At 37.4% G+C, this 25,690-nt stretch overlaps 2 protein-coding genes across 8 annotated transcripts; both read right to left on the bottom strand.

The window, feature by feature from the left end:
- Window positions 1-1,228: 1,228 nt before the first annotated feature.
- On the bottom strand, window positions 1,229-9,914 carry LOC105048811 (uncharacterized). 2 transcript variants are annotated; one of them, XM_010928261.4, is made up of 4 exons: window positions 9,544-9,914; window positions 8,808-9,359; window positions 2,544-2,584; window positions 1,229-2,464 (listed from the first exon to the last, which is right to left on the bottom strand). In XM_010928261.4, the coding sequence occupies exon 4, from the start codon at window positions 2,339-2,341 to the stop codon at window positions 1,517-1,519; it is 825 nt and encodes a 274-aa protein (XP_010926563.1). In that variant the 5' UTR covers window positions 2,342-2,464; window positions 2,544-2,584; window positions 8,808-9,359; window positions 9,544-9,914; the 3' UTR covers window positions 1,229-1,516. The 2 variants fall into 2 exon arrangements, with proteins under 2 accessions (XP_010926563.1, XP_073117369.1); XM_073261268.1 differs by lacking the exon at window positions 9,544-9,914 and adding an exon at window positions 5,496-5,594 and having other exon boundaries at window positions 8,808-8,945.
- A 2,006-nt stretch (window positions 9,915-11,920) lies between these two features.
- LOC105048812 (polypyrimidine tract-binding protein homolog 1) lies at window positions 11,921-24,698 on the bottom strand. 6 transcript variants are annotated; one of them, XM_019851780.3, is made up of 11 exons: window positions 24,287-24,698; window positions 19,129-19,338; window positions 18,855-18,915; window positions 18,194-18,256; window positions 18,025-18,098; window positions 17,791-17,886; window positions 14,118-14,175; window positions 13,938-14,042; window positions 13,773-13,854; window positions 12,694-12,863; window positions 11,921-12,469 (listed from the first exon to the last, which is right to left on the bottom strand). In XM_019851780.3, exons 2-11 carry the CDS (start codon window positions 19,140-19,142, stop codon window positions 12,092-12,094), a joined length of 1,101 nt encoding a protein of 366 aa, XP_019707339.1. In that variant the 5' UTR covers window positions 19,143-19,338; window positions 24,287-24,698; the 3' UTR covers window positions 11,921-12,091. The 6 variants fall into 6 exon arrangements, with proteins under 6 accessions (XP_019707339.1, XP_010926567.1, XP_010926565.1 ...); XM_010928265.4 differs by having other exon boundaries at window positions 18,855-18,912; XM_010928263.4 differs by lacking the exon at window positions 18,855-18,915 and having other exon boundaries at window positions 24,287-24,697.
- Between the last annotated feature and the right edge of the window lie 992 nt (window positions 24,699-25,690).

Genomic DNA, 25,690 nt, shown 5'->3' with positions numbered 1-25,690 from the left:
TAGTGGATATCCCCTTCTAATTAATTATATCTAGGTATATAAGATATTATTTAGGGAATGAAACACAGTCCAATGACAGAAAATTAGGCAACTGAAAGTGATTTTGGTTGACATCTAAACAGTCTCTCAATTACTACATTGTCGACAAATTTTAACAGGGGCCACGTCCATATGAAAACAAACTATCGAAATCAGCCAGGTTCCAAAAGCATCGCAGTCATGTGCATGGTGTTATTTTTGTGTCAACAATGAGGTTAAGGCATTGATCCACAATAAGCAGTGCATAAGGCAGCTGAGACCAACTTCCAGTAGCATGAGATCGCATTTTAAAGACCTAAATACCTTGAAAACTTTTTGCTAGTGGTAGCCAAGTAATGGACATATATATGGTGCTGTGTTGTTTCCTGTGAGCTATGGGGCAGCTCCAGATGGAATGTAACCGGGTAGGGCACATGAAAATAGATTTGTCTGGATAGGTGGAGCCCCATCTTCACATGGGAAATCACATGGCCTGATCATAAAATGCTGAAGCAAACCTCGCCTTTCGACATTGAAACACAACCTTGCTATCCTTTTCATACATATATGTACGTATGCATGCATGAAGCCCTTTACAAGAGAGTAGAAATTTAACATCAAGCGATCTACACCTGACATTAACTAGTCTTAGAATTCATGTTTTATTGTATGGTATCACTGTGGATTCAGAATAGCCCCAGTTGCTCAAAGTTGAATGCAGAAATATTGAGGTCTTAGATGTGGTATGTGTGGAATGCAGAAAATGCAGTTGCCCCAGTCACTCGAGAAGAACACAGAAGCGAGATAGATCTACAGGGACCCAGGTGAAGCTAATATGATGGTGGTTTAGATGGCATTGCTTCGATTTCTTAAAGCTAGCATATTATGTGAGCCCTGATTACAGAGGCAACAGCTGTGAAGCCTGCATAAACCCCTCCTAGCCTCCGTTGCCATCTTAAATAATAAGGCAACAACGGGAGTCACTTTCTAGTGAATTACAAAACATACAGGTGCCCTATAAAAGACCACCACTGCTGAAAGTTAAGCAAGCATAGCGGCCAGATCATCTCGGTAATTCATGTTAGCAATGCATTAAGCTTTGATCCAATATTCAATATAAACAACCAAATGACAACTAAAGGAATGAAAAAAAATATAAAATAAAATAAAATAAAACAAATAAAAACATAAAAACACTCAAGTAGCAATATTCTGAAATTAAAAGACATAAATGCATGTATAAATCCTTGTAAGCAGACCACATACTCGTGGGAACAGTCTCAAGAAATGGATTGCAAGTTTCACAGCATTAGCAACAAATTCAGTGTGGAAGCAAGCATGGATTCCCTAATTGACACCATCCACCATGACAACAATAATTTACCTCGTACAACACCATTTCATCAACTACCAGCTGCCAGTAGGAAAACAACCAGAACCAACATTACATTGGGACTCTAGTAAAATCACATTTGAGTTCTTGCCTGGAGAGGCCTCATCACCTTTTTAATGCTGGACCAGATGCCATTGTCGAGCACCCAACTGCACCTTGATCCCCAAATCCATGTCCATGAAGCATCTGTGGCGTACAGAACACACCCTTCTTTGAGTTTTCAGCCCGCTCATTGCCCAAATTTCCCTTCAATGACAGATTCCGTTTGAGGCGGCTACGGCTCAATAACATCATGCTACCCCGTTTTGGTGCATGTAGAGCCCCTTCTACACAATCTCCTGCCTTCACACAGCTCCAAGCTCTTGAAGAAGGTCCTTCCTCCCCAAGGGACATTAACCTTGGGAGTCCATTTTTTAACCTGCAGAGTACCCACTGCTCTGAAGCGTTCTCCTCTGACTTCTCACATAGCGGACAAGGTGGATCATGTTTCTGCATCTTAGGGGTGGCACGCTCTAGGCATTCAGCATGATAGACATGCCAACATGACAGAACACCAGCTATTGGCATATCTCCACTACGAACAATACGGCAGGAACCCCATGGTGACCTCTGTGACAGTAACTTCTCACAGAGTCCACATTTGGCACCTTCATATGTATTGTTGCATGAAGGACCCAAAGTATCAGGTTCCATTGGTTCAGAAACATCAGCAAAGTCCAAGCTGCCAGCACTACTCCATTGCACTGATTCTTTTTGAGGGTTGCACACATTTTCGAAGAAACCAGAAGACTGAAGCTCTGGAAGTGCCCGTATGGACCTAAGATCAGAATGATGACTGTTGTTGGAGTGTGTGGTAGAAGCTGAATCATGACCTTCTTCACAACTAAGTGTATTGTCTGGGAAAGAGAGAGGGTGAATGGGCTTTGACATGAAAGAACGGCAGCTTGAGAAGTTGCGGTGCGCAGAAGCATGACTTCTAGATGAAGACTCATATTCACTGCCATCTGAACGAGAGGAAGTAGAACCAGCACTATATGGCAGTCCTGAAGTTCCCTGCACAAGCAAAGCAAATGTCACACATTGAGGCATCTGGTGGTGAAATTTTCCTAACATCTAGAGTGCAGTCAGGTACCACTACAAGCCGTGAGAATGCCAGATGTTCGAGTGCTGGTTCTGGTAGAATAGCAAAACAACTTCCAGTCAATACAACATAAAGAGAAACAGGTCTATTATATCATAACTGTAAAATGCAGGAATATTCAAATTTGCATGTTCAGATGTACAGAAAACATAGCAAGTTATGGGATAATTCGTACACTTTAAAATTATAAACATAAAGTCTCACAACATATTTTTGTTGAAACTTGGGATGTGGACCAAATAACTTTTTACCAACAGATATTCATGAAAGGTGTCCACAAGGTGATATCATTGTAAAAGAGGGATAATGGGTCAATTAAATATACACTAAAAGCTAATGTCACCACAAACCATCTAAAAGGTTCTCAAATTGCATTCCACAAATAGTCAATAACTATGTCACTTTCCATTTTTTAAGGAAAAGATACATATCTGCAGGCATTACCGTCCTTCTTGACATTCCTTGATCAATCTTCTCTATTCCCCAGGCCAGAAATATATTTGTTTTGAATGGAAACAGATGCTTTGAGGATACATAACTGGGCTCCGACCTTCATTTATCAACAGAGTATTTTGGAACAAATTTGAATTGCCAAGAACCAAGAAATTTGACATGGACCAGTTCTAGGGTCCTATGGTATCGACCAGCCGACCAGAAAGAATGTCATTGACTCTTCTATGTCTACAATACTGAAAAAAGTCTATAGCACATGCTCTTCCAACGACACAGGCCTGGGCATAATTCTTTTACACAAAATGCTTATATTCATGAGCATTTAATGCCTTGATTGTGGAAAGACATCCCAATCATTAATACAATTTGAACAAAATGAATATAGTACCTGGTTTATCTTATTATACCGTATCATTTATCCAATGACAGATTAAAAAAAAAAAAGGCAGGGCTTTTCCAAATTAAATCTACTACGTAAATCAATGGACTACCACTCCACAAATTGTGCCAAATGTCAAGAATTCCACTGACTGATCGGAACTCTTCCAACACATTTCAGGCCCAACCCACACCAAATGGTATTTGGCTAGATTGGGTAGTCCTTCCAGAGCTGACGGGGCTAGGCCAGTTTCAATTTTCAACACCCAACTAGAACATGGGTCAAGCCAATGTTTGATAAGTCACAGTTCAAGCTTGTCTGAAAACTTCGAAATATATAATATATCATACTTAATTCAAAACTATAAGCCCTAAAGAGAAAAAGGAATAGACTAGTGGCAACCCTAGAGCTATTCAGCAACCCTCCTTTCCTCTCTCCACCTAGCATTGCTTCTGCTCCGTCAACAATAACCAGCATCTTGTCTAATCCTGGTTAGCCTCATCCTCACAATACAGAGGAGAAGTTTTCATACTCTATTCTCTACCATCCTCAAGGGATAAGCCTTGGGGCAATAGTAAGGTTGCTCCGTTGTGGCATAGATGTTACAGACTCGAAATATAAAAATAGCCTCTCCGCACATGAGAGTAAGGCCATGTACATCTGACTCTCTCCAGACCCTACAATGGTAAGAACCTAGTGTGTTGAGATGCCCTCTCTCAACCCCACCCCTCTCTCTCTCTCTCTCTCTCTCTCTCTCTCTCCAGTCCCTTACCTCAGTAGGTACCCAGTGGCTAACACCATTCCTAGGCCCCACTCTCTACCTTTATCGAAACCTTTATCAGATTGGCCAAGACCATACAATCTTTATGCTACTCTGCTTCTCCAGCCCCCACAAGAGGCTAGAAGATGAGCACCCTATCCCCATCCTTCACTCCCTCTTTCTCTCCACCTAGGCATTGATCAGGCCTAATCTGGTTATGATGGCTATATTAGATCTAGTTTGGCTCCTTGCAAAATTTGGTTTTTGTCCAAGCTTGCATTTCGGATATCAGACCCCAGATTGAGCAAAAGCTAGACTCAAATCAACAAGTGTCAACTTGATGCTAGGTTTAGACCTCGCTTGGCACAACTGATGCTTGGTTCTATGCCATTTCATGTTATGTCCAAAGTGTCTTTAAGATTCAGCACCTTAACAATCATGAAAATCAAGTTGCCCAAGTAACACAAGTTAGCACACAATGTTATAGTCCTACCAAGATATTGCTAGAAGAGATCTTTCATTAGCACTCAAAGACAAATATATGATTGGTTGATCAATAGATATAACATGCTTAATGATTAGGTGGGCTCACATGTGACTTTCATAAAATTTGGCACATATATAAAAACATGCAATGCTTGTTTGGGTGCGTACAAGTCCTTTACGATGATGTGTCAACGATAATCCCTGACAAAACTAGACACTAATAGTTCATAAAATTATATAAGCATTTTTCTAGGAGACTAAGAATTGAAAAGAATAAGGTGTGTGTATGTATTCAAACACCGTTTGCTAATTGTGAATCATATGAGGTGATATTTTTTTGTGGAAAAAATGTGTCTTTTCATATCGAATCTGCAGTTCTTGACAATGCTTGAATGATAAAGTTTATGAGCTTTGAAGAATTTGAGAAAAGCATTGAAGCATACACTATTTTGAGTATTTTGCCAAACCCCAAAAATCTAGAACCTGTTTCTGAGCTGGAACATTGACTTTATTGTGATGGAGTTTAAATTCTATTCTATTGAACTCAAGTGGCTTGTTCACATGTCATATTTTATGTGAATGGAACATTTACTTAAATGATATTCATGTAAATAACGTTTGCTTCTTTTTAATTCTCCAGCTAATGAGACATAGGCTGTTCATAGCCAACAAAAAATTCCCATCATGCATTTGAAAGCAGAATAGGTTAACCCAGTGTAAATGGGTTAACTTACTCCTACTCGTCTTGACTCAACAATAAATTACTCCACCCAACATGGTGGAGTAGTTTATTCCTAAGTTAAGTGGCAAATAGGTTTAGAAGACAAAAAGTAGTGTACCAACTTTTTGAAAATACCCATTTTACCATTCTGAGAAGTGGTCAACCCAGGTGCTCCAATGAGTGTTTGGCTGTAACTCAATAACTGACTTTTTTACTCCATCTTATTGCACTTCCAAATGCAGCCTAAAACAATAAACTAATGTAAACAAAAAATCAAGTTCTTTGAATCTTTTAGACTGGTATGAAGCCGAGCTAAATTGTATTAAACAGGCACAGTTCAATACGATGCAATATAATTCAATACTCTTTAATAAACAAGGTAGCCTGACATACATAAGTTCCCCATGCCAACACCACCTCAACTAGATACAAGCTGGCCATCATGAAGCGACAAAGAAAATCTTAACTAGAGATTAGAATTGATACTAAACAATAGAATCATCAATATGATCTCCAAGTACTAGTTTATTCCAAGGGTTGAAGACATGTTAGGCATGTCTGTATATTCGGTAGACATGTCCTTTTATATTGATGAATAATATAAAATAGTCATAAGAATGACTCAAGTACCATGTTATTTTATTGATAAGCTGATGTTATTAACTCTCATTGAATCATGGTCTTAAGTTGTTTTAGTTAACGAGTTATAAAAGTTATTTAATTTGAAAGTTCGATGTTGATTGTGAAATGATGCACCTATATGCAACCAAATGTTCCCTTCTTGAGCTAAATTAATATCTTAAACGCATAATTCTAGAACAATTATTATCCATTGGCCACTTCGTATAAGAGTTAGGGAACAAAATAAGACTCAGAAATCCTCACTTTACTTTCCTTCTATCCTTTTTCTCAATTTTGGGCTTAAAGTCCTAAATTACCACTAATATTAGCAATCAGATTAATCAATATCTTTTACGGGTTCCTAAGTCTTCCAAATGATTTCATTGTAACAAAAGATGCAGGGTGTCATTTAGTCAACTATGAGGGCCAAGTATTGGTACCCACATTGCTACAAAAAATGTGGCTCTATATCCTTTTTTATATGACACATCACAACCATTAAACAAATATACCGTTACATGCAAAAATTGGTATATTGACTCATAATTGGGTTTTCTCTTGAGGCCATGTCCAGGGGAAAAATGTGCTTCCACTAGCCATGCATATCATACATTGGACATCAGATTCACAGTGGCATGCATTTTTAACCAAACCTTTTTGGCATGTATCTCCAAAGCAAATGGGAACAAACGAATGGGTCATCCCAATAGCCATCAAATGTGATGGTGCATCTACACATACGATTCTAATAACATATTGGACCTTCAATGTTCAATTTATTACTGCAAGCAATGTGAAAGAAATAGATGCCTTGTGAACTACTTCCATTGAATGGGCAGTTATCCCTGCAATTGCTAGATGACTCTCTTCCTTTGATACAATATCCTAACTAATCAAATGTTAGCCTTCAAGAAATAACATCCTTCTGTGAAGCCCGCATCCATATACACTTATGCTAACGGCCAACATGGTCAAGATGGTGAGGCCACCTATTGACATTTAACCATCTTAAACAGTAAATGGTGTTTAAATAGCTAAATGGGCAATCCAAATGGTTAAAGCAGTGATTTTAACCACAGACCTGGAACAAACTGTTTCGAGGCTCAATCATTGATCAAACCATGAATCAACATCACCCAGGCTTCCTCACTATATATGCATCTCTTCCTCTTTTAATTATTAGAGACCTCCCATAATCTGATGATAAATCTCTAAATCCTATGCCTAATCTCCAATCCACCCTGTTGCCCCTTCCGCACTTTGGAATTGCCACCTCAATGACCCTTCAACCCGCCATCTCACCTCAACACCCTTTGGCTGCATCTCAGCCCCTCTATAGACCCACCACCTACCTCCACTACTCACTGGCCCACCACTTCAATCCCTCACAACAACTGTCACCTCAACCCATCTCCACTCCTGATGGCTTAACCCCACCTCCTTCAGCCAACTACATCAACCTCCCTAGCCCCATAACTTTGTCCAAGTCAAAGAGGAAAGCACCATCCAACCACCTTCAATCCTTATTGTTGGAGACAGTCAGACAGCTGAAGCTGAAGAGACCTCCAAGTGTCATAGCATGGGATTCAGAAAAAAGGGTTGGGCTTATAAGATGAAACATTTTTCTTTTAACCTAAAGTTTCTTTTTACCCTTTTCCAGCAAATAATAAACAATCCATCTAAACCAATGAATAAGAATCATTCAACCAGTTCAAATGACTGAATCATCCAATTCAACAGTAGAAGCATTTTTCAGAAACTCCTGTTTCGTCAACCCAACCCATATTAATCAAAAGGAGATGAATTAAATGGGTCAACATCCAGCTTAAATGGGTTATAGAAGACTAGGTTAAAGAGTCAATTCCCTCTTTCTTTTATGGCATGATGTTTTTCCTCTTGTATCCATTGTTTTCATCTTATTAGTGATCCTAATGAACATAATTTTCCTTTTTATTCCTTGCAGCTCATCTTTAAGTTGATTTGCATGACGAAAGCTACTAGCATGTAACTCAAGATTCTAACTAATATAGAGTCCTATTCTTAATAAATCACTCATGTAAAAATGCTTTCTAAACATTTTAAAAAACTTTAGGAAAAACTAAGGGTAAAATTTCACTTCAAAAAGGTGTTTAATCACTCAACACTTCATAAAGGATGGCTAGAAGCATAAGATAGGCATTTTAAACACCAATGGTTGTTTCTTACAACACTACTACAAATAAATCAAAAACAGAAATAAGCACCAGTTCATAGTTTAAACAATTTATGTTGATTGGTTAACCTTAACCCAGACCTATAGCCACATCTACATATTATGAGGCCTTATGGATCAAAAAATGATCCATCGAAGTGAGACCTTCTGCAAACAAGTCCCATCCTTTCATCAATCCCATGTGAAATGATAATTGAATTGCTGATCGTCAGAATGCAGGCAAGAAAGGGACACTATGGAAGAAGGAAAACCTACCTTAATGGTTATGCAGTTTCCAATCATATAAACATGAAAAGATTATGGCTATCAAGAGGGTCAATCTATGCTCATTTCTTGAAACTTAAGCCTGGGAAAATAATCGTTTCCACTATTTGGTTTGCTAAACAAACATTAAAATTCAAACTCGAACCCGACTGCAATCACCCATTAGCATAAAATGTCACCCAATAGTAAAGCAGGCTTACAACATTATGGCCTCGTTAAACCCCAAGGAAAAATATATAAACAAACAAACAAACAAACAAAAAAAGAGATGAAAACAATTTCTGGTAAAAGTGGAAACCTTTTCGCAAAATGTACTCCAAAAATAGCTACTCAGTAATGAGGGCATAATTTCACAATACCTCTAATATATTCTTCAATATTGACCCCTTGCAGATGTGGGGGTGTCAACTGCTGGTTTTGAAAGCTATCAGAAGGGCTGCTTAAATATGAAATGGCACCATCAGAAGTAGAATAGTGGTGATCAGGAAGAGTCTCACCCCTCTCCCAGCTCCGGCTTCCTTTACTGTTTGAAGAGAGAGATGACCCATAATACACAGCAGCTCCACTACCTCCTTGAGACCCATATGACAATCCTTCGGAGTGAAACCAATAGTCCCATCTCCTAGACAGGGGCGGCGAGAAGCTCGAGTTTGTCCGCCAGAAGGGCTCATTCCGGCCCACAGACCACTCCCTACTCACCGTACTAGATCCGTGTGGCCTTGCGGCCACGCAACAAAGAGACCCCGTTTTAGCTACGACTTACAGACACCAAAGGAGTGCTGTTGCCCCACTTTAGAGCCCACCTCTTGCCCCAAAATGGCCTCTGTCAACAGTAAGTATTTGAACACCACATTAAATAGGAGCTTAATTTCTCCAGCAAATTGGGCGACAAAATGTCAAAATCTTCAACCCTAAGAGTAGAAAATAGAATGATAGATAAGCAACTAAAATTAGAAAGCAAAGATAAGGAAGCAAAAATATCATCGAAACCCTAGCAACACAAAAATATAGTGATAATTATGCAAAACTAAAGGCGAAAAGATTGAATTTTTTTTTTTTTTTTTCAAGTGTAGTGCACGAACCGAAACCAAATACCTCACTACAAAGGCATCGCCAGAGGCCCCAAGTATTCGACACTGCAGTCAAGAAAAGCGGGGATTTTTTGCTCATTTCCTAAGAAAAGAACGCCGCCGATGTCCCCAGAATCGAGGTATCTGCATGCGAAGAGAGAAACCACCAAAAATAGAAAGAAAGGAAAGAAAGAGGGGGAAAGAGAGAGAGACTGCGGAGGTGTCCGTAGAAAAAAGCAACCAGGAAGCGAGGGAGCCCCGCAGTCGAATGGAGGGCGAAGGAAACGAAGAGCAAGAAATCGAGGGCCCAAACTGGGAAGGAATACAAACCCTAATTTTTTTAATTCGTGAAGGGAGGGGAGGGGAGGGGAGGTGGGGAGGGAGAGAGGGGGAGGGGAGGGAGGTGGGCTGGGTGCTTCAGAGGGTCAAAGGAGGATGAAAAGGTACCTTTCGTAGTGGAAAGGAAGAAATATTCTCCCGATATTACCCTTGAACTTGCTTTCGGTACCAATGGAAACCCCGCTACGGCTCATGGATTTGTGCTGGAGCCGGTGTGGCAGACTGGCTTTGATGGGGATGCTCGCCAGATGGTGCCTTCTTCTTTTCCCGTTTTCTTTTTTTGGTAAATTGCTTGTTGAGCAAAGTTTAACCAGTTAAAGTGCTCTCTGGCATTGCTTCTAGGTTTCAATATTAAATATTTTAAAAATTATAAAAATTGAATAGAGACAGTATTTACTATCTTTACTTTTCTAAATTTTTGAATTTCTAGAAACTGTAAAATCTAAAGAACGTATTTTGAAAGTTGCAGGAAAGTAAAATTATCCACGCCCAACAATGATGTCTCTGTTCGCATCCACCATCAACACCATATTACCCCTCACCCATCATCTGCTGCCATGCTCGGACCATCGCCTGCCATAATTGCTGATCACTATCACCACCAGCCTACCATCATCTCTACCGCTGCCACCTCAAAATGCAACCCAAGTGATCTACCAAATAAATTTTAATTTTTATAGTTTCAAAAAAATTGAAGATGGTTTTAATTTTTATGAATCTGGATACTGAAAATGCAAACAATGCTAAATGCAGTCTAAATACATCTTTAACTGAAAGGTGGGATTTTATAGAGCTCACGACCTGTTGGGGACAAGAGACCAAGGATGGAAACTCAGCATCCGCATGCAAAGGATTCCAAACCACCTGTGAAGACTCATTGTAGAACAATGACATGGTAGGGATGGTTTAGTTCAAGGGATCGCTACAAGGGATTCACGGCTTCGCGATGAGGCGATAAATCATTGTTACCCATCTACAAGGTCCCTGCACCGATTAGGTTTCTTTATTCTCAGCCGCACACAACCGACTCAAGCTAATAAACACTTACTGACACCAATTTTTAACATGTTCTCTCCAGGGAGCATGGAGCGATGTTTTCCTTTTTTTTTTTCTTTTTTTCTTTTTTTTATGTTTTATTTTTTTTTTTTGGTTATGGAGCACGGAGCGATGTTCATAACGTTCAGTTTGCTACAGATACTGAGGACGAAAAGGCTATGGATATGGATTGAAGGGGGCTCACTAGGACCATATTCTACACGAGGGCAACGAAGGACTAGGTTGTAATCTCAAAAGCTGCACTAAAGGATAGGCTGATCCTGAGAACTACCCTCACTACCGAATTGCTGGCAAGGGTCGATGCTGATAACTGCAGGTGTCAATTCCAAAGAACACAATTATCTCAGAGGTTTGGCAAATTTGCCCAGTATTCAAACACTAAGGGGGGCAGAACTTAGATCCTTCCTGAACTCTAAATAAATAAATAGATAAAACAAATAAATAAATTTGGACAGTAATTATCACTTCATCTTCGGTAGATTTCAACGGATACTTCTACTTCAGAATCATTGAGCTTAGATCTTACCTTCACCAGGTGCCACTTGCAGTAAGGTCAGCCGGCGATGGGTAACCATATTTCTTAGGTATCAGCTGCTTGTATAGCAACCATATTGTTTCCACAAACCTAAGGGAAATGTTAAGTGCACGTCAACAAGGTTTTGCATATTCGACGGATCATACATTGCCCCATGCCTCCCTCCTCTAGAGCCATATGCCTGCAGGGCAGGAAACTAATTTGGTGCAGTTCCTGATAACTTAATCATAAATTCTGCACTTTCACATTCCCCTAGTGAAATCAAGAAACATATCCCACACCGGCCTTTACTTTGCAAAATGCTTAACTGCACATATACCTGATTGCTGGCTTGTACAGCAACAATTTTTTTAATACAGATTGTGCATGCCCTTCTGCAGAGCTTCTAAACCTTCCCTCCAGCACAAAATATAATGTATTATTATGCTGACAAATAAAATCCACAATGGAACAAACCGGTGCACATGTAAGCTTATGAAAGGCACACTAATTTAAGTACGCATAGATGGAAGTCATTTCAAATCAAGGTTGAAATAACAGTTACATCATAACACCCACAACAAATGGGTGGAGAACGACTCAAGGTATACTGGGAAAAGGCTGCAGCAATTGAGTAAAAAGATGTCAAAGAAGGCACAGTTTACTAGTAATACACAGGAGGCTGACCAAAAGAACGTGAACCACCAGCAGGTCTTGGTTGAATACCATGGTGGATTATCTGCCGTGAACCTGGAAGCAAATCAGGTGGAGCAGCGGGGAGGGATCCTGAAGTAGGGTACTGGGGAACAGACGAAGGTATGAATGTCTGCCCAGGATATGCACCTGGAACTGATGCATAGGTTGGTCTACTCGGATCCCAACCAAGCATCTGCCCATTTGGAACTGGTGCTTGTGTACCAGCACTGCCAACAAACATTCCACTTGCTTGTTGCCAGCCAGTGGCAGCAGGCAGCGTGGCCACTTGTGGCATTGCCATTGCAGTGTCAGGAATCGTGTAATCCCTGCTCTTGTCACTGTGTGCCTGAAGATAAGCAAATGTGCACATCAAAGGGGGCAATATGGAAAAGGAAATATAACAGCATCAAGAAGCATTAGTTAATGTACTATCACAATATATAGAATAGCAGAGAGAACCAAATTCCCTTTTCCTGACATACGGTGTAAGATGTTTCTTGAAAGCTATTTATAAGATATGCCCTTATATTTTTTATTGCTTCAGTATATAACTCAAATTCACATTTATACCTTTACATTGAGATCAGTATGATGAGAGTATGACAGATGAAGCTTACAATAGCCACCATCATAGATGCAGTGTCCCTCTAATGCTGCTTTAGCAACTGCTGCAGTAGTTACATCTGAAAAGACAATAAATAACAGCAACAATTTCCTCTGAGCCGATTTTTGTTTTTGCTCTGAAGATAACAGCCACATCAGATTCTTATATTGTCCTAAAAAACTAACAAACAAAACGCTCCACTATGTATAGATATAATGTGAGAGATGCCTTTATTTCGCATGTTTTATGCCAAGGAAGTTTGTCAATACTTAAACACATTTTCCGGTCAACAAGAGTCTTAAGGGAAATAATTCCCATTTGATGTTCAGAAACCTAAGGAAAAAAAAAAATTATACATGCAATTTGTAAAGTAAAGTTAGGACAAACTCATTATTACAGAAGGGGAGTGAACACTAAGGCCAAAAAGTGATGTGTTATGATCAAGATAAATCAGCACATATGCAGTCCGACAAGTTCACACAAAGGCACAAATTAAAATTTATACTTGCTTCCCAGAAAGAAAATTTTTTTACAAACTCCAGATAAGACCAAGCAGGATTCTAGTCATAAACAAGTTGGATTGTCCCTCTGTATCTTAAGAGATTTGGCCTAATATTATTTACTTATAGAATTGTATTATATCTCCCAATTTCCCTTTTGGGAACTGAACCACCCCCACCCACCACCAAGTGGAGTTGAGTGGTGCCACAACCAAACAGGCCAGGTGGGTGGAGGCTATTTTTTCACAAAAGAATTTTCAATAACCTACATCATCCAGTGCTAATGATAAAACAATGACACAAGCATGAAACTGTTTAGCATACCATTGCAAGGTATCTGGACCCCAGATGAAGGATCCTTAACCACACTTCCATGATGTTAAAAGAATAAATTAATCATTAAAAGAAAAACTCATCCAGATATCAGATAACATGGAAAAACATAAACTCTATCTGTGAAAGCTTTCAACCTACAATGCAGCATAAAAACACAGGATAGAAATAAAAAATAGGAAAAAAAATGATCAGCAATATGCTCTTCCTACCAGGATATTGAATTAAAGCCTGCATTCCACCATTCTTCTCAAATATTGCAATTTTCTGAACAGTACCAAATGTTGAGAAAACCTGAGATGACAGTGCCAAATTAACTGTAGTGATAATTTGATACATGAAAAGAAGAACAGAATAACGAGAATGAAATATCTTACCGTGTGAAGAGCATCAACTGTCACAGCATATTGCATATTCTCAATGGAAGCAAGAAGCACATTACTCTCTGGCTCCTTTTTCTTTCCATCGGGACCTACGACAGGCTGAAGATAGATGTTCAGTGGATGTCAAAATTAAACAATAGATATTAATGGATCTTCTGCGTGATAGAAGCCAACCTGTAATGTACCCTCAATAGCAGAAGGGTTCACGGGAAGGTAAGGATTTGTGTAATCCCTGCAATATGGAGTCAAATCAACTTAGAAGTTCCCTGACAGAAAAAGATGAAAACAAAGGTAAACATATACAGCTCATATCCTGATGCTAATAAGGACTCCAAACATGCAACCCAAAATTTTTTTAAAAAAAGGGGTTAAAATATGAACTTCACTGAAAAAAGGACTGAAAGCCATAGAACAGAAGCAATTTCTTTGAAGAAAACATCTCACACAATGGCAACTAGACATGAGATAAACAATGATGAGCAAAATAGAAATAAAAATTGTTGAGTAATAAAAAAACATAATCAATGGCCATATCTTATAATAAAAAATATATATATGGTCAAATGTTGAAATTGTTGAGTAATAGGCAAAAACATAATCAATGTCCACAGCTTATTAAAAGAAAAATATATGGCCAAATGCAAATTGTTTAAAAACAGTAGGAAATCTAAAAGATGCACAAATTTAAAAATTATGCCCCATAGCCATAATCAAGGTTTGAAAACTTGATTTCGGCTTTGATTTTGCTTGGACTTGTGGAGTTCTCTATTCGGCTGTTTTGATGGTTTTGGCAGTTCTACTCCAAGTTTGCTTGGGCTTGTTGAGTTCTCTATTCTAAAAACAGACTGGAAAGAAGAAAAAATAGAACAAGCTAAGAAAAGTTGTTACACAATCTTCTGAAGCATCTTATGCTAATGTTTTGGTGGTTCTTTATCCATGCAGTTTCCATGGTTTTGGGCTGAAGTTGGTATTGCATGCTATTGAAATTCATATGGGATTTTATATTGTGAATGCGTATTATTTACTTATTGAAATTCAGTTGTTTGAAAATTTATTGCATTTAGCAAATTTGAAACATTTGATGCCTAGTATATTCAGATCTTTTCTATCATTTATCAGCAATACTCACAAATATACTGAACTTCAGGATTTCTTTATCATATTCTGAAGTCAAGTTGTTATTTTATTAAATGCGTACCATAATAGAATATTTTATTCATTTATTAAAGTAAAATGAGTTCAATGTTGAAAATCATGGTCATTGTCTTGCATATAATTGTTTAAACTGGTCTTTATAAAATACTGTGATAAAGACCCTTGCAGAACCCTCAGCCTGTCAAATGTTATGTCTATTGCCCATCCTTCTTTTAACTCAAGAAAAGGAAGGACAATCAAGGAAAAAGGAGTATATTATATACAGTGGTGTAAATGAGCTCAGGAGTAAGCTAGACCCTGTTCGAGCTCGGCTTGAATTGATACAGGGTCAGCTCAAGCTCAAGCTGAGCTAGGAAAACCCAGGTCGAGCTCAGCTCATATACATAATCAAGCCACCTCGAGCTCGGCATGCTGTTAGAAACTATAATCAACTCACCTCACCCTCATCATGGCTGGAGATCCACCCTCACAGCCTTACTAAACTCAATCTCACCATTTTCGCTGTTGTCAACCTCCTGTGGTCCTAGAAGTCATGAGGGAAGCTGAGATGGCAAAGGAAGTGGAGGATGCTCAAGAAGTTATCAAAGACCTGATTAGGGTTGAGTCGACATCCACGAGGCCGACGTGGTCGCCAATGTCGGAGTGAGGAAGTTGTCATCATGGCCATAGTGGTGGAAAGGATCAGCAGGTGGTGACTCTGCCACTGTAGACGGGAGCTGGAAGGGGTGTTAACAAAGGGAGGCGATGCATGTAGTGGGGCACGGAGGAGGAGGGGGTGTATGGTATAGCCACCAAGGGAGTAGGCAGCAGCAAAGGGACTAGCAGCACGAGATTGGCAACAGGCCCCTATAGATCTTTGGGTTATGGTGTTGGTTGATCGGGAAGGGGTTTTGGCATAGGGGATCAGGTTTGTGGCTAGTGAGATCGGGTGGCCAGCAGGTGGCTAGTGGGTGGACGTGGAGAAGACACAATGGTAGGTTGGTAGTGATAGGAGCTATAGACTGGGTGCAGTAGTGACCAATGAGAATGGCAAATGGGATGGTGGCTAGGTGCGCAAGAGAGGGTTTTAGGACTCCCCTAATCACCATAATATACTCTGACTGTTCAATTTTAATCCAACAAATGGCTAAACAAGTTAGCTACTTAACCATTGGATTATAATTCCACATTAATTATTTATCTTTTATTAATGACATACCAGGTCGAGCTCGACTCATTCACTGAATGAGCAAGCCAAGCTCAAGCTGAATTCTGAGCCCAACACAAGCCAGCTCACGAACAACTCGCTCATTTGACAACCTAATTGACACTTTACATACTTAAAGAAATTTAAAAAATTAAATGATAGTAAACACCAAAACATGACTTTAAAAAAGCATATATTGCTAGTTATGGTCAATTTCAGCCAATATCTTACTGCCAGAATTGGGAGCAATACAGGAGAAGGTGAAGGTTTGGATGCAGGGAGATGGATATTTTAGAATCACTTCAAACAAAAAAGTGCTTAAGAAGCAGGCATAGGTTAGAGATTTGGGAAGATAAAAAATGGGTACATTACCCTAGGTAGAAGATTCCAGCTAATAATGGCCACTGAAAACCACTGAAACTGGACCAAGTTAGCTTCAGCTAAAATTGACCAAAACTGACAAAACAAGTTTCTGAGATCAGATGATCAATTTGATCCAAAACTTTAAACCTTGGGTATGATAATCATTATTAATATCTCCATTCAAAAATAGGCTATTCAAATTGATGGTGGAAGGCTGCAAACTACAGATGCCACTAGGACTAATTCTATGATATAGATTTCAACAAAATATTTCAGCAGCATTTAGCAATAACCAACCTAGTCTACATAGTACAGGTCAGCACTAAACAAATAATTTGCTAATTACGAAGTTTTAAAAAAAAAAGTCAATTTTAAATTACCTAATCCATAACTATTTTTTTTCATTTACTGTATAAAACATCATCGTATCAATGAGATACATGCAACCTTAAAACAATGTGTTTTGCATAATTTGAAAAAAGAAGAATTCAAAAGGAAAACTATCCATTAGCCATGGTTGCACAAACACCAAGATCATGCAGATGCCATAAGATTTCATCCATGACATACAACTAACATGAATCATAATGTTGTCTAAGTAATAACCTCAAACCATATAACCCACTTATAGATCAGCAGTAAACATCACCCATTTGGCATGAATCCAGGTAGACAAAAGATGATAAATCAATTATAACAAATAAATTCCAGGGAAAAAAATGCCAAGAGCAGAATGGCTACAACTAATTCAAGATATACAGATATTCAGTTTATATCAGAAACGGAACAACCACTCTTCTTTTCAGTTTAATTCTAGAAATGATACATAACAGGATCTTAATCATGTTCTGCAATGCATAACTGCAAACATGACATATGGTAGTCTTTCGTAGTGTTCTTGGTACATTCAATAGCTGCATAAATATTGCAATCATGAGATGAGAGATTACAAATAAAATAAAACACATCTGTTATCTTGGTGGTTGACTTCTCTAGATCCTATATGAGAATAGACAAAAGTAGCTAATGAGGTTCATAACACAGTACATTAAGGTTTCTGAGGAATCAAAAAAGCAATTCAAGCAAATAATATTAATGAAGTTATCTGATATTTATAGTATGGCTGCATGTTTGTGTGCATACCTGCTCCGGTGCGACTGGAACTTGATATTAAGATCCGTATGTGCAGAAAATGAAATTCGCAAGTGGCAAGAGGTAACATGCTCTGGAAGTAAGTATCTACAAACCATGAATACAATCAGTAATTTTGAAAATTATAGGACTAATTATAAATAATAATATTAGTAATAATGACAATAATATTAATAATAAATTGTTTCTTCCAAGCAGAAGATAATACTAAGCAAAGGATGCAACCTTGGGATGCTTCTTCCATCCAAAGCATCTCTTGCTGCTAAGGCAGTTGCCGCATCACTGAACTGGATCAGTGCCTATTAAAAAGAAATTGAAGACCTCAATAAGTTTCAATTATAAAATACAATTAAAGAAAAAAAAATCTGAATAAGATTACCAAACGATTAATAACCTGAAAACCAGCAGCCTTTTCAAAGGTGGCAATTTTGTGAACAAATCCAAAGGCAGAGAATACCTGGTAGACAATCCGATGAGATTCATACACAAAAAATTTAAAAGAAAAAAAAAACATAAAGAAAACATAAATATGAGAAAACATTAGATTTCATTGAAATCAATGAACTGATCTCATATAAAGTGCAGAATGGCACCTGTATGTTAGAGCATGGCATTCATCAAAACTCCAGTGGTATCATAAATTGTGCAATATATACTTAAAAAGATGACAATGATGCATGGACCATATTTACCCACTGCCTCCAAAAAAGCAAATTAAATGAGAATAAAATATAGAGGGCAAAGACAAATAACTGCCTTAAAAACAGAAAAGGTCATCAAATCAAATTACGAATCAAAAGGTATCCTTAATACCTAACCAAATTCTAAAAATTACCACAAAAAAAGAAAACATATAAATCAGAAAGAAATCCAGCAGATGAATCAAAAATCAGAAAGATGGTTTCACCTCCAAAAACAACTTTCATAAACCAACTAAATGTCTCCTACAACTTAAGCATGATGGTCAAGAATAACTAGAAAGCACCTTTAGTTCAAAATTAAGATCCAAAAAAATCAGAATAGAACAGTCATGAGAAAGAGATAGCAAAACAAACATGGCATCTCTCCGCATGCAGATGTTGATAACGAGATTTTCTCCGTGCTAGCATGGACCTGCTGACCCATGCAGAGTATGTTACTAGAAGTCAAAGGATTAAGCAAATATCAGCTTTAATCTACAATCTTAACATCAGCCAAAGTTCCCTTCAATTTCTTCTGCTTTACTAAATATCAACTAAAATATTTCAGTACTTAAACAGGAAAGTCAATAACATGAAATGCCTCTAAACAGTTTCAAAATAAAGATACAATTACAAATACTGGACTCACCAAATGAATAACATCTATGCTGACATCACCAGGCTCAACACCCTCTAAAGTAACCAGCAAGACATTTCCAGAAACATCTCCAGAGCTCTTATTGTTAACAATTTCTTGCCTATTCGAGTATTGGATATAAACAGTTTTGCCACGAACTTTTGCAGGCTCAGATGAAGAGGCATAATATGAAACCATCGAAATGGCCTGATTAAGGTCTGCCTGGAAGGAAGAAGATTAGTTGCACAAGACAATAGTCAGGCATATGGTTCAGAGAATAAATTTTACATGTTTTTTAAATATATTGCTAAGAAACATGAGGGGCATGAACAGTCCAAATTGCAGAAGATATGAAACACAAAACCATAAGAGCTTCCTAATATTTGAGATTAGTACCAAAAATGAAAAGAAAGGCTCTGATATCTGGATAAGCCACAAAAACCTGTATCAAATATAACAGTTTATCTGAAGAAGTTCGATCAAACCTCCTAGAAGGAAATGACAGGCACATAAAACCAGACCTTCATAAACATATGAATGTAGACTCATTTAATCACCATACAGGTAGGATAGTTAGGGAATTTACAAACAGGAGGGGGACCACAAGGTCCACTACCCAGAAAAACTATGGAATTAAATTCTAGTTTGCCTAGATTTGCCTGGATAATTTGATAAGTTTTTCATGCCCAATCTTGCCAAGAAATTAATCTAGTATTAGACAGCATTTCATTCCTCGTCAATAAATCAAAGGAATAATCACCCTTTTCAGGTAGATTCACTCCCCAGATTGTTTCAAAAAATATACAATCAAACTCGTAAATCATTTGCAGTTATCATAGTCTAAGTTTGCAGGCAACCTGCACTTCTAGAACAACATTAATGATACAAATCCACCAGTAAAATGCCAATACCATACCACAACTGTGCCCACATACTGTATATCTTGGATAATGTACAGCTCGGATACAACCCATAAGCGTCACAGTCCCCAAGTATCTATTTATTTTTATGTAAAAATGATCATGGGACATGCACTGCATGTGAACAAAGAAGTCTTAAATGCTTTTAAAAAGTAATAACTAACATATTTGTTTAGATTGTGAAAAATCCAAACAAGTTTTTTCATCATAATTCATCTTCTTCTTAAAGATTTGAAACAGAATTTTCATTTAAAAAAGGACAAAGTAAAAAGTGAAAACTATGAAATGGGACAGGAAACAAAGAAGAAAATATACAGCCATAAACTTGATTGAATTGTTGTTGTCAATCTTTGTTAACCAAAGGTAAAAATTTGTTTTAAAAGAAGACTAGGAAAAAAGAATGTACATACAAAATGCAAAGAAAATTGAAAAACTACAAACAAAAAATATCAAAAAGATCAGCTTAACAAATTTAACTCCCCATGGTTACATGAACTCTTCTTTTTTCTTCTTCCCTCATAACAGGAAAATTTAAAATTGAATGCAAAAGACCACCATTTAGTTGTAAGTTGTAAGTCTATGCTTCTTCTGCTATCTTCTAGATTGGCAATAATCTAGACAACCAGAAAGAGACTATCACATCCCAGCACCCAAATGGATTTGCATTCCATAAATTGCTTTTGTCCCCTCATCTATTGAATGAGATAAGTAAATTCCACACACAGACTATTACTGAAATCTCAAAAGTAGGAAAGGATTAGAAAGTGAGCTGAATCTCCTGGTTGCATATTAGAGAAAGTATGTGTTATGTATGCCAATGCAGCCATGAAGTCGACGCAAATAGGAAGTTTAACTTTCAGTTTTTCCATCACAGAAATATCATGGTTGGCATGATATTACACATGCACACCTAATGGCTGGCACGACATCAGAGCAGACTGGCATGATTTTGGCAATTTGTAGAAAAATGAATTGAGTGGTTAATGACTTGTGATTGGCATGTTCACATTGCTTTTGCATTTTCAAACAGGCCTTATGTGAAGCACTTCTATAAAAGTACATCCAAAAGAAGCACTTTTGCACTTATCTTGTGTTTGGTAACATGTAATGCAGAAAAACAATTAAGCTTATTTAATTTCATTGCTCGGGATCTACCTTTTGTAGACTTGGTTCAACCTTGTTGCAATTTCAGTTTAAATCGAGGACATCCAGATGGCCCAAAAAATCATGTTTTAGGTTTGGATTGGAACCTCACTAGTCCATAAATTTAAGATTACTTGATCCATTGGTTTCTTTAATAACCTGACCAAGCTCACTATATTTATGAATCCAAAGTAGGTGATCCCCATAAGCATAAGCCAAAAGTTTTTTTCTCTGCTTACTCACAAAAAATGAAAAAAAAAAAAAATGTTTTTCTAGCCTCCTAGAAAAGGCTTTTTAACTTCCCATCATGTGAGAAGCACTGTTGTCAAGCATCACCAAACATGACCTTTCTTTCAAGAAGTGCTGTTTTCTACTTTAAAATCCATATAAAAGTACTTTACTAAAGAATGTCAGGCATGTATGGCATTGCTTAAAAAGGTGGTTCTCTGACTTTTAAAGTAAAAGAGCACTTCAAAAAAAAAAAAAAAGTGTCTGGTAACCACATCAGAAAAATGCTTCCATGGGAAGAAAAAGTCAGAAAAGCACCTTTGGGAGAAGCCAGAAAGCACAGCCTAGCTCTTCTCCTTGCCTTTTTATAAAGCAAAAGCAACACCATACAAACTGCACAAACATGCTCTAACATAGGAGAACGTGCAATGCTTACCAGAGAGGTCATTATATTGTAAGTATTTGCAATTGCTTGCCATGGCTTAACATGTACTCTTATGATGTTTATTTCATTAAAAAAAAGGGAAATTGCAATCCAGTGATGAAATGTGACAAATAGGATATGTTCAAAAATTCAAAATTCTCACAATAATAGGAGATTAATCTATCTTTAACTTGGGCATTCCATAAGAGCGATGCCCCTATTATTGTAAATGTCATGTCAACATCTGACTGGAGGTCAACCCAAGTTTATTAGATCAAACCATATTTCTCAAATACAAACTACTGACAGTCCCATTTTCTAACGTTAACAACTTCAAATCCACCATTTATGCTTCATTAAAATGAATCTTCACCACTCATAAAAAGACAAGAAAAAAGGAACAAAAATGCAATATATAAGGATTGGCTATTGGGATGGGGACATTTTAGGAAATTCTTGAAGAAAAATTAGAAAGATTTTTGGTGATTAAAATAGTATAAGCAATGGTGGGAATGCCTATTTCATTCACATAATTTGTTCTCTTGCCACACAGTGTGACCCGGACTGACATAACTTGCAGGAATTGGTGTACTGCATGAGGCATGGTTGATTACTAAGCTGCCAAGCCAGCACTAATGGGCTGAATGAACTTTTCTTGTGCACTTGACCGGCATAAGCATTTTTCCAAATAGCATATTTAACTAGAATTACTTAACTAATGGAACAAAATATGCAATTGGTGTTAAATGAGAACGCTACCCTTGGATTATGTTTAGTTGCAAGGAAAATTGCATAGAAATGCTATTAACATTTCCCATCTTAATTGGTAACATGTAAGGAAAGCAATAATCACCAAGATTGGCTGAGGCAGGGAGAAGAAGGATTGTGTTTGACACTGTGGATCCATTGTGATTCTTTTCCCTTTTTAATGCATGAGAGATAAATGGGGTTTAATATATAGCAGCCCATTGTCCCTTTTTCCCCTTCATGGAACAAGAGGGAGATAAGAAAATGTTTAACACATCAATACCACTATAATTTTTTTCTTTTTTCGCATATCAGAGAAATAAGTCTTAATACTTCATGGACCATTGTTAGTTTTTCCTCTTATTGGTCCATAAGAAAATATAACTCAAGGTCCAATAATTTAAGCATGATAGTATAAATACAAAATGTGATAATATAGTTCTTGTTTTCCTGTCCTTTTTCATATTTGTCAAATCAAACACCTTAATATGCACATGAATATTCTTGAATCAACATCCACAAAACAAACCCAATGACAAAGAGTATATTAAAAATTAAAAAAAAGCACCGGTTTACCTTCATTTAAGCACAGTAATAGCTTTTTCACAGCCATCATCAAAGAAAATACGCCAAAATCCCCAATGCCTTCCCAAACTTTTTCAGAAACCAAAGAATCAATGTAAGGATAATCCACTTCATGGTATGCTCTTCCCTAAAAAATGTTTGAAATAATATTTATTGCATTGCTCATCTTCAAAAACTTAATCTGAGTGCTCCATCAAGAATTGTCTTCTATCGCAGCAGCACAAAGAGGAGCAGTCTGACTCAACTAGCAATAACCTCAAAAAGTACCTTATCATAATTTTAGACAAAACAAATGTAATTATTTTTTCACTAAACCATATGAAACTTATTATGCATCAACATAACAAGATGCTCCCATCCACACATCCTTCGTGGTAAATCTTTAAAGACCACTAACAAATTCTCCATCAATATCCAAAACAGTCAAAAGTGAAATGGACACTGCAAAAATTATTGACAAATAATTTGTCCCACGCAAGTGCAAGGACTGCCTCTCACCTGCTTAACATCAAATTCGTCCTCTGAAATCATGCTAAATTCATCAAATACCATAGGAAAATTAACGCAACCATGGATGAATCTCACACTTTACAAGAGCACAAAGTCACCAAAAAAAAAAAAAAGGTACTTTTCAATCCATTTTGGATCTTTTGAAATAGTTAACCCTCCTCAGACATCGTTCACCAAATAAAAATATTATGTAATCATATAACCTTCTTGAGTGTCTAATTCTACAGTGTTGCATCCGATGAATCCCTCAATTTTTTGACTTTTTGTCAGAACACCAGCACAACTTCAGAAATTATTGCATATTTAATCTGAGATCCAATCACATGATCTCTCTAAAGCATGAGGACGAACAACTTCACTGAACCCCTACCACTCAAAACCATGTCCCAAAACCAGCCTTTCCCCATCCGGATATCATATTACAGATTTCATTATGGATAGAGAAGAAACTAACAAATAAGCCTACCTTAAACCATCAGCTGCCATAAATATAAACATGTACGGCAAATTCAAATTGAGCTTTTGCTTAAACAATCTAAAGATTATCATAGAATTTCATTCTAAAAACACAAGAAATCCAAGAATACGAAGAAATTCGGGCTCCAATTCTTACAAACTCGACAAAGGCCTGGTTGCGGTTGGCTCCGACGTTGCACTTGGTGTTGATGATCTTTCCGAACGGCTTGCAGAGCTCGATCAGCTCCTCATCCGTGCACTCCCATGGCATGTTCCGGAGGTGCAGTACCTTCGATGGCGTCTGCGTGTACCGGAACTGCGGCTGCCCCGAAGAAGAAGACATCGCCGACCTAGGGTTAGGACAAGGGTTTCTCTGATCCCCGACGGCGAGGAACCGAAGCCAGGTAGGCTATCTACCGCCACAATCACTCCAGACGCCGGAGGAATGGCGGAGGCTGCGATGCGGAGGCTAGGGTTAGCGTTAGGGTTTGGAACAGGATTCTGGTGCCCTAAGTTTCGGACAGGGGAGCGAAGGAGAGAAGCGAGCGTTGCGAGCTGGCATGGAGAGGGAAGGGTTGGATCATTATATTTCTCGCCGCTAGGCACGATAATTTCACGTGCTCAATAAAATAAATAAATAAATAGATTAAATTACAATAATAGCCTTACAATTTTTCATGATTTACGTCTACATCCAAAAAAAATTTTTTTTCTTTTTTGTTATTAGATCTAGGATTCGGTCGCAATATACCTCTATCGTATATTTCCATTTAATTCCATAAAGTAGACCGAATAATATTCATTCAAATTTATTTTTGTATTCGAACATTTTCAGATATGAATAAAAATTTAAGCATCTAACTATCCATATTCATATTCGTCAAAAAAAATGAATATGGATATAAATAGACAACTATCCGATATATTGTCGATCCAGATCTGAATATCTAATTTTATTTATAATCTTATTATAAGTTACGTATCATTCAAAAATTTTTTAAGAAAATATATAATGTATTAATTTTACTTAACATCCACTTTATTATATCTTTTATTCCATACATAAAATTGAATTATCTGACTTATATTCATATTTATGTCCATACTTTCAATATCCGATTTATATCCTATTTATTTAAATAAATATAGATTTAAATTTTTATATCTGATTAATATCTATGGATATCTATATCCATATACATATTATCAAATAAAATAAATATGGACATGAATCTACAAATATCCAATCCGTATCCAATGTAATCTCAACCCTAGTGAACATGTGATATAACTTTAGACGCTATATTCTAAAAGTACCCTTCTTTGCTTGATTAGAAGAAGGGTTAGTTTTTTTTGGTTGGAAGAGAGAAGACCGTGTGGCCATTATATGACTCTTCCCATTCCATTTTTGTTATGCTGGCGAAGAGGTGTCCAATGAAAGGTTTGAGATCTAGTGCTTCATTGAATAATTCTTCTTCTTGAGTATAGATCCTCTTTGCTCTTTATTTTTTATTTATTTTTATTATTATTATTTGATGATAAAGTGGGTCAGTAAGTTAAG

The sequence above is a fragment of the Elaeis guineensis genome, chromosome 7, assembly GCF_000442705.2.
Source record: "Elaeis guineensis isolate ETL-2024a chromosome 7, EG11, whole genome shotgun sequence".
In the NCBI taxonomy this organism is placed as follows: domain Eukaryota; kingdom Viridiplantae; phylum Streptophyta; class Magnoliopsida; order Arecales; family Arecaceae; genus Elaeis; species Elaeis guineensis.
Note: the sequence above shows the minus strand (reverse complement) of the source record. Positions and strands in the feature narration are given on the sequence as shown.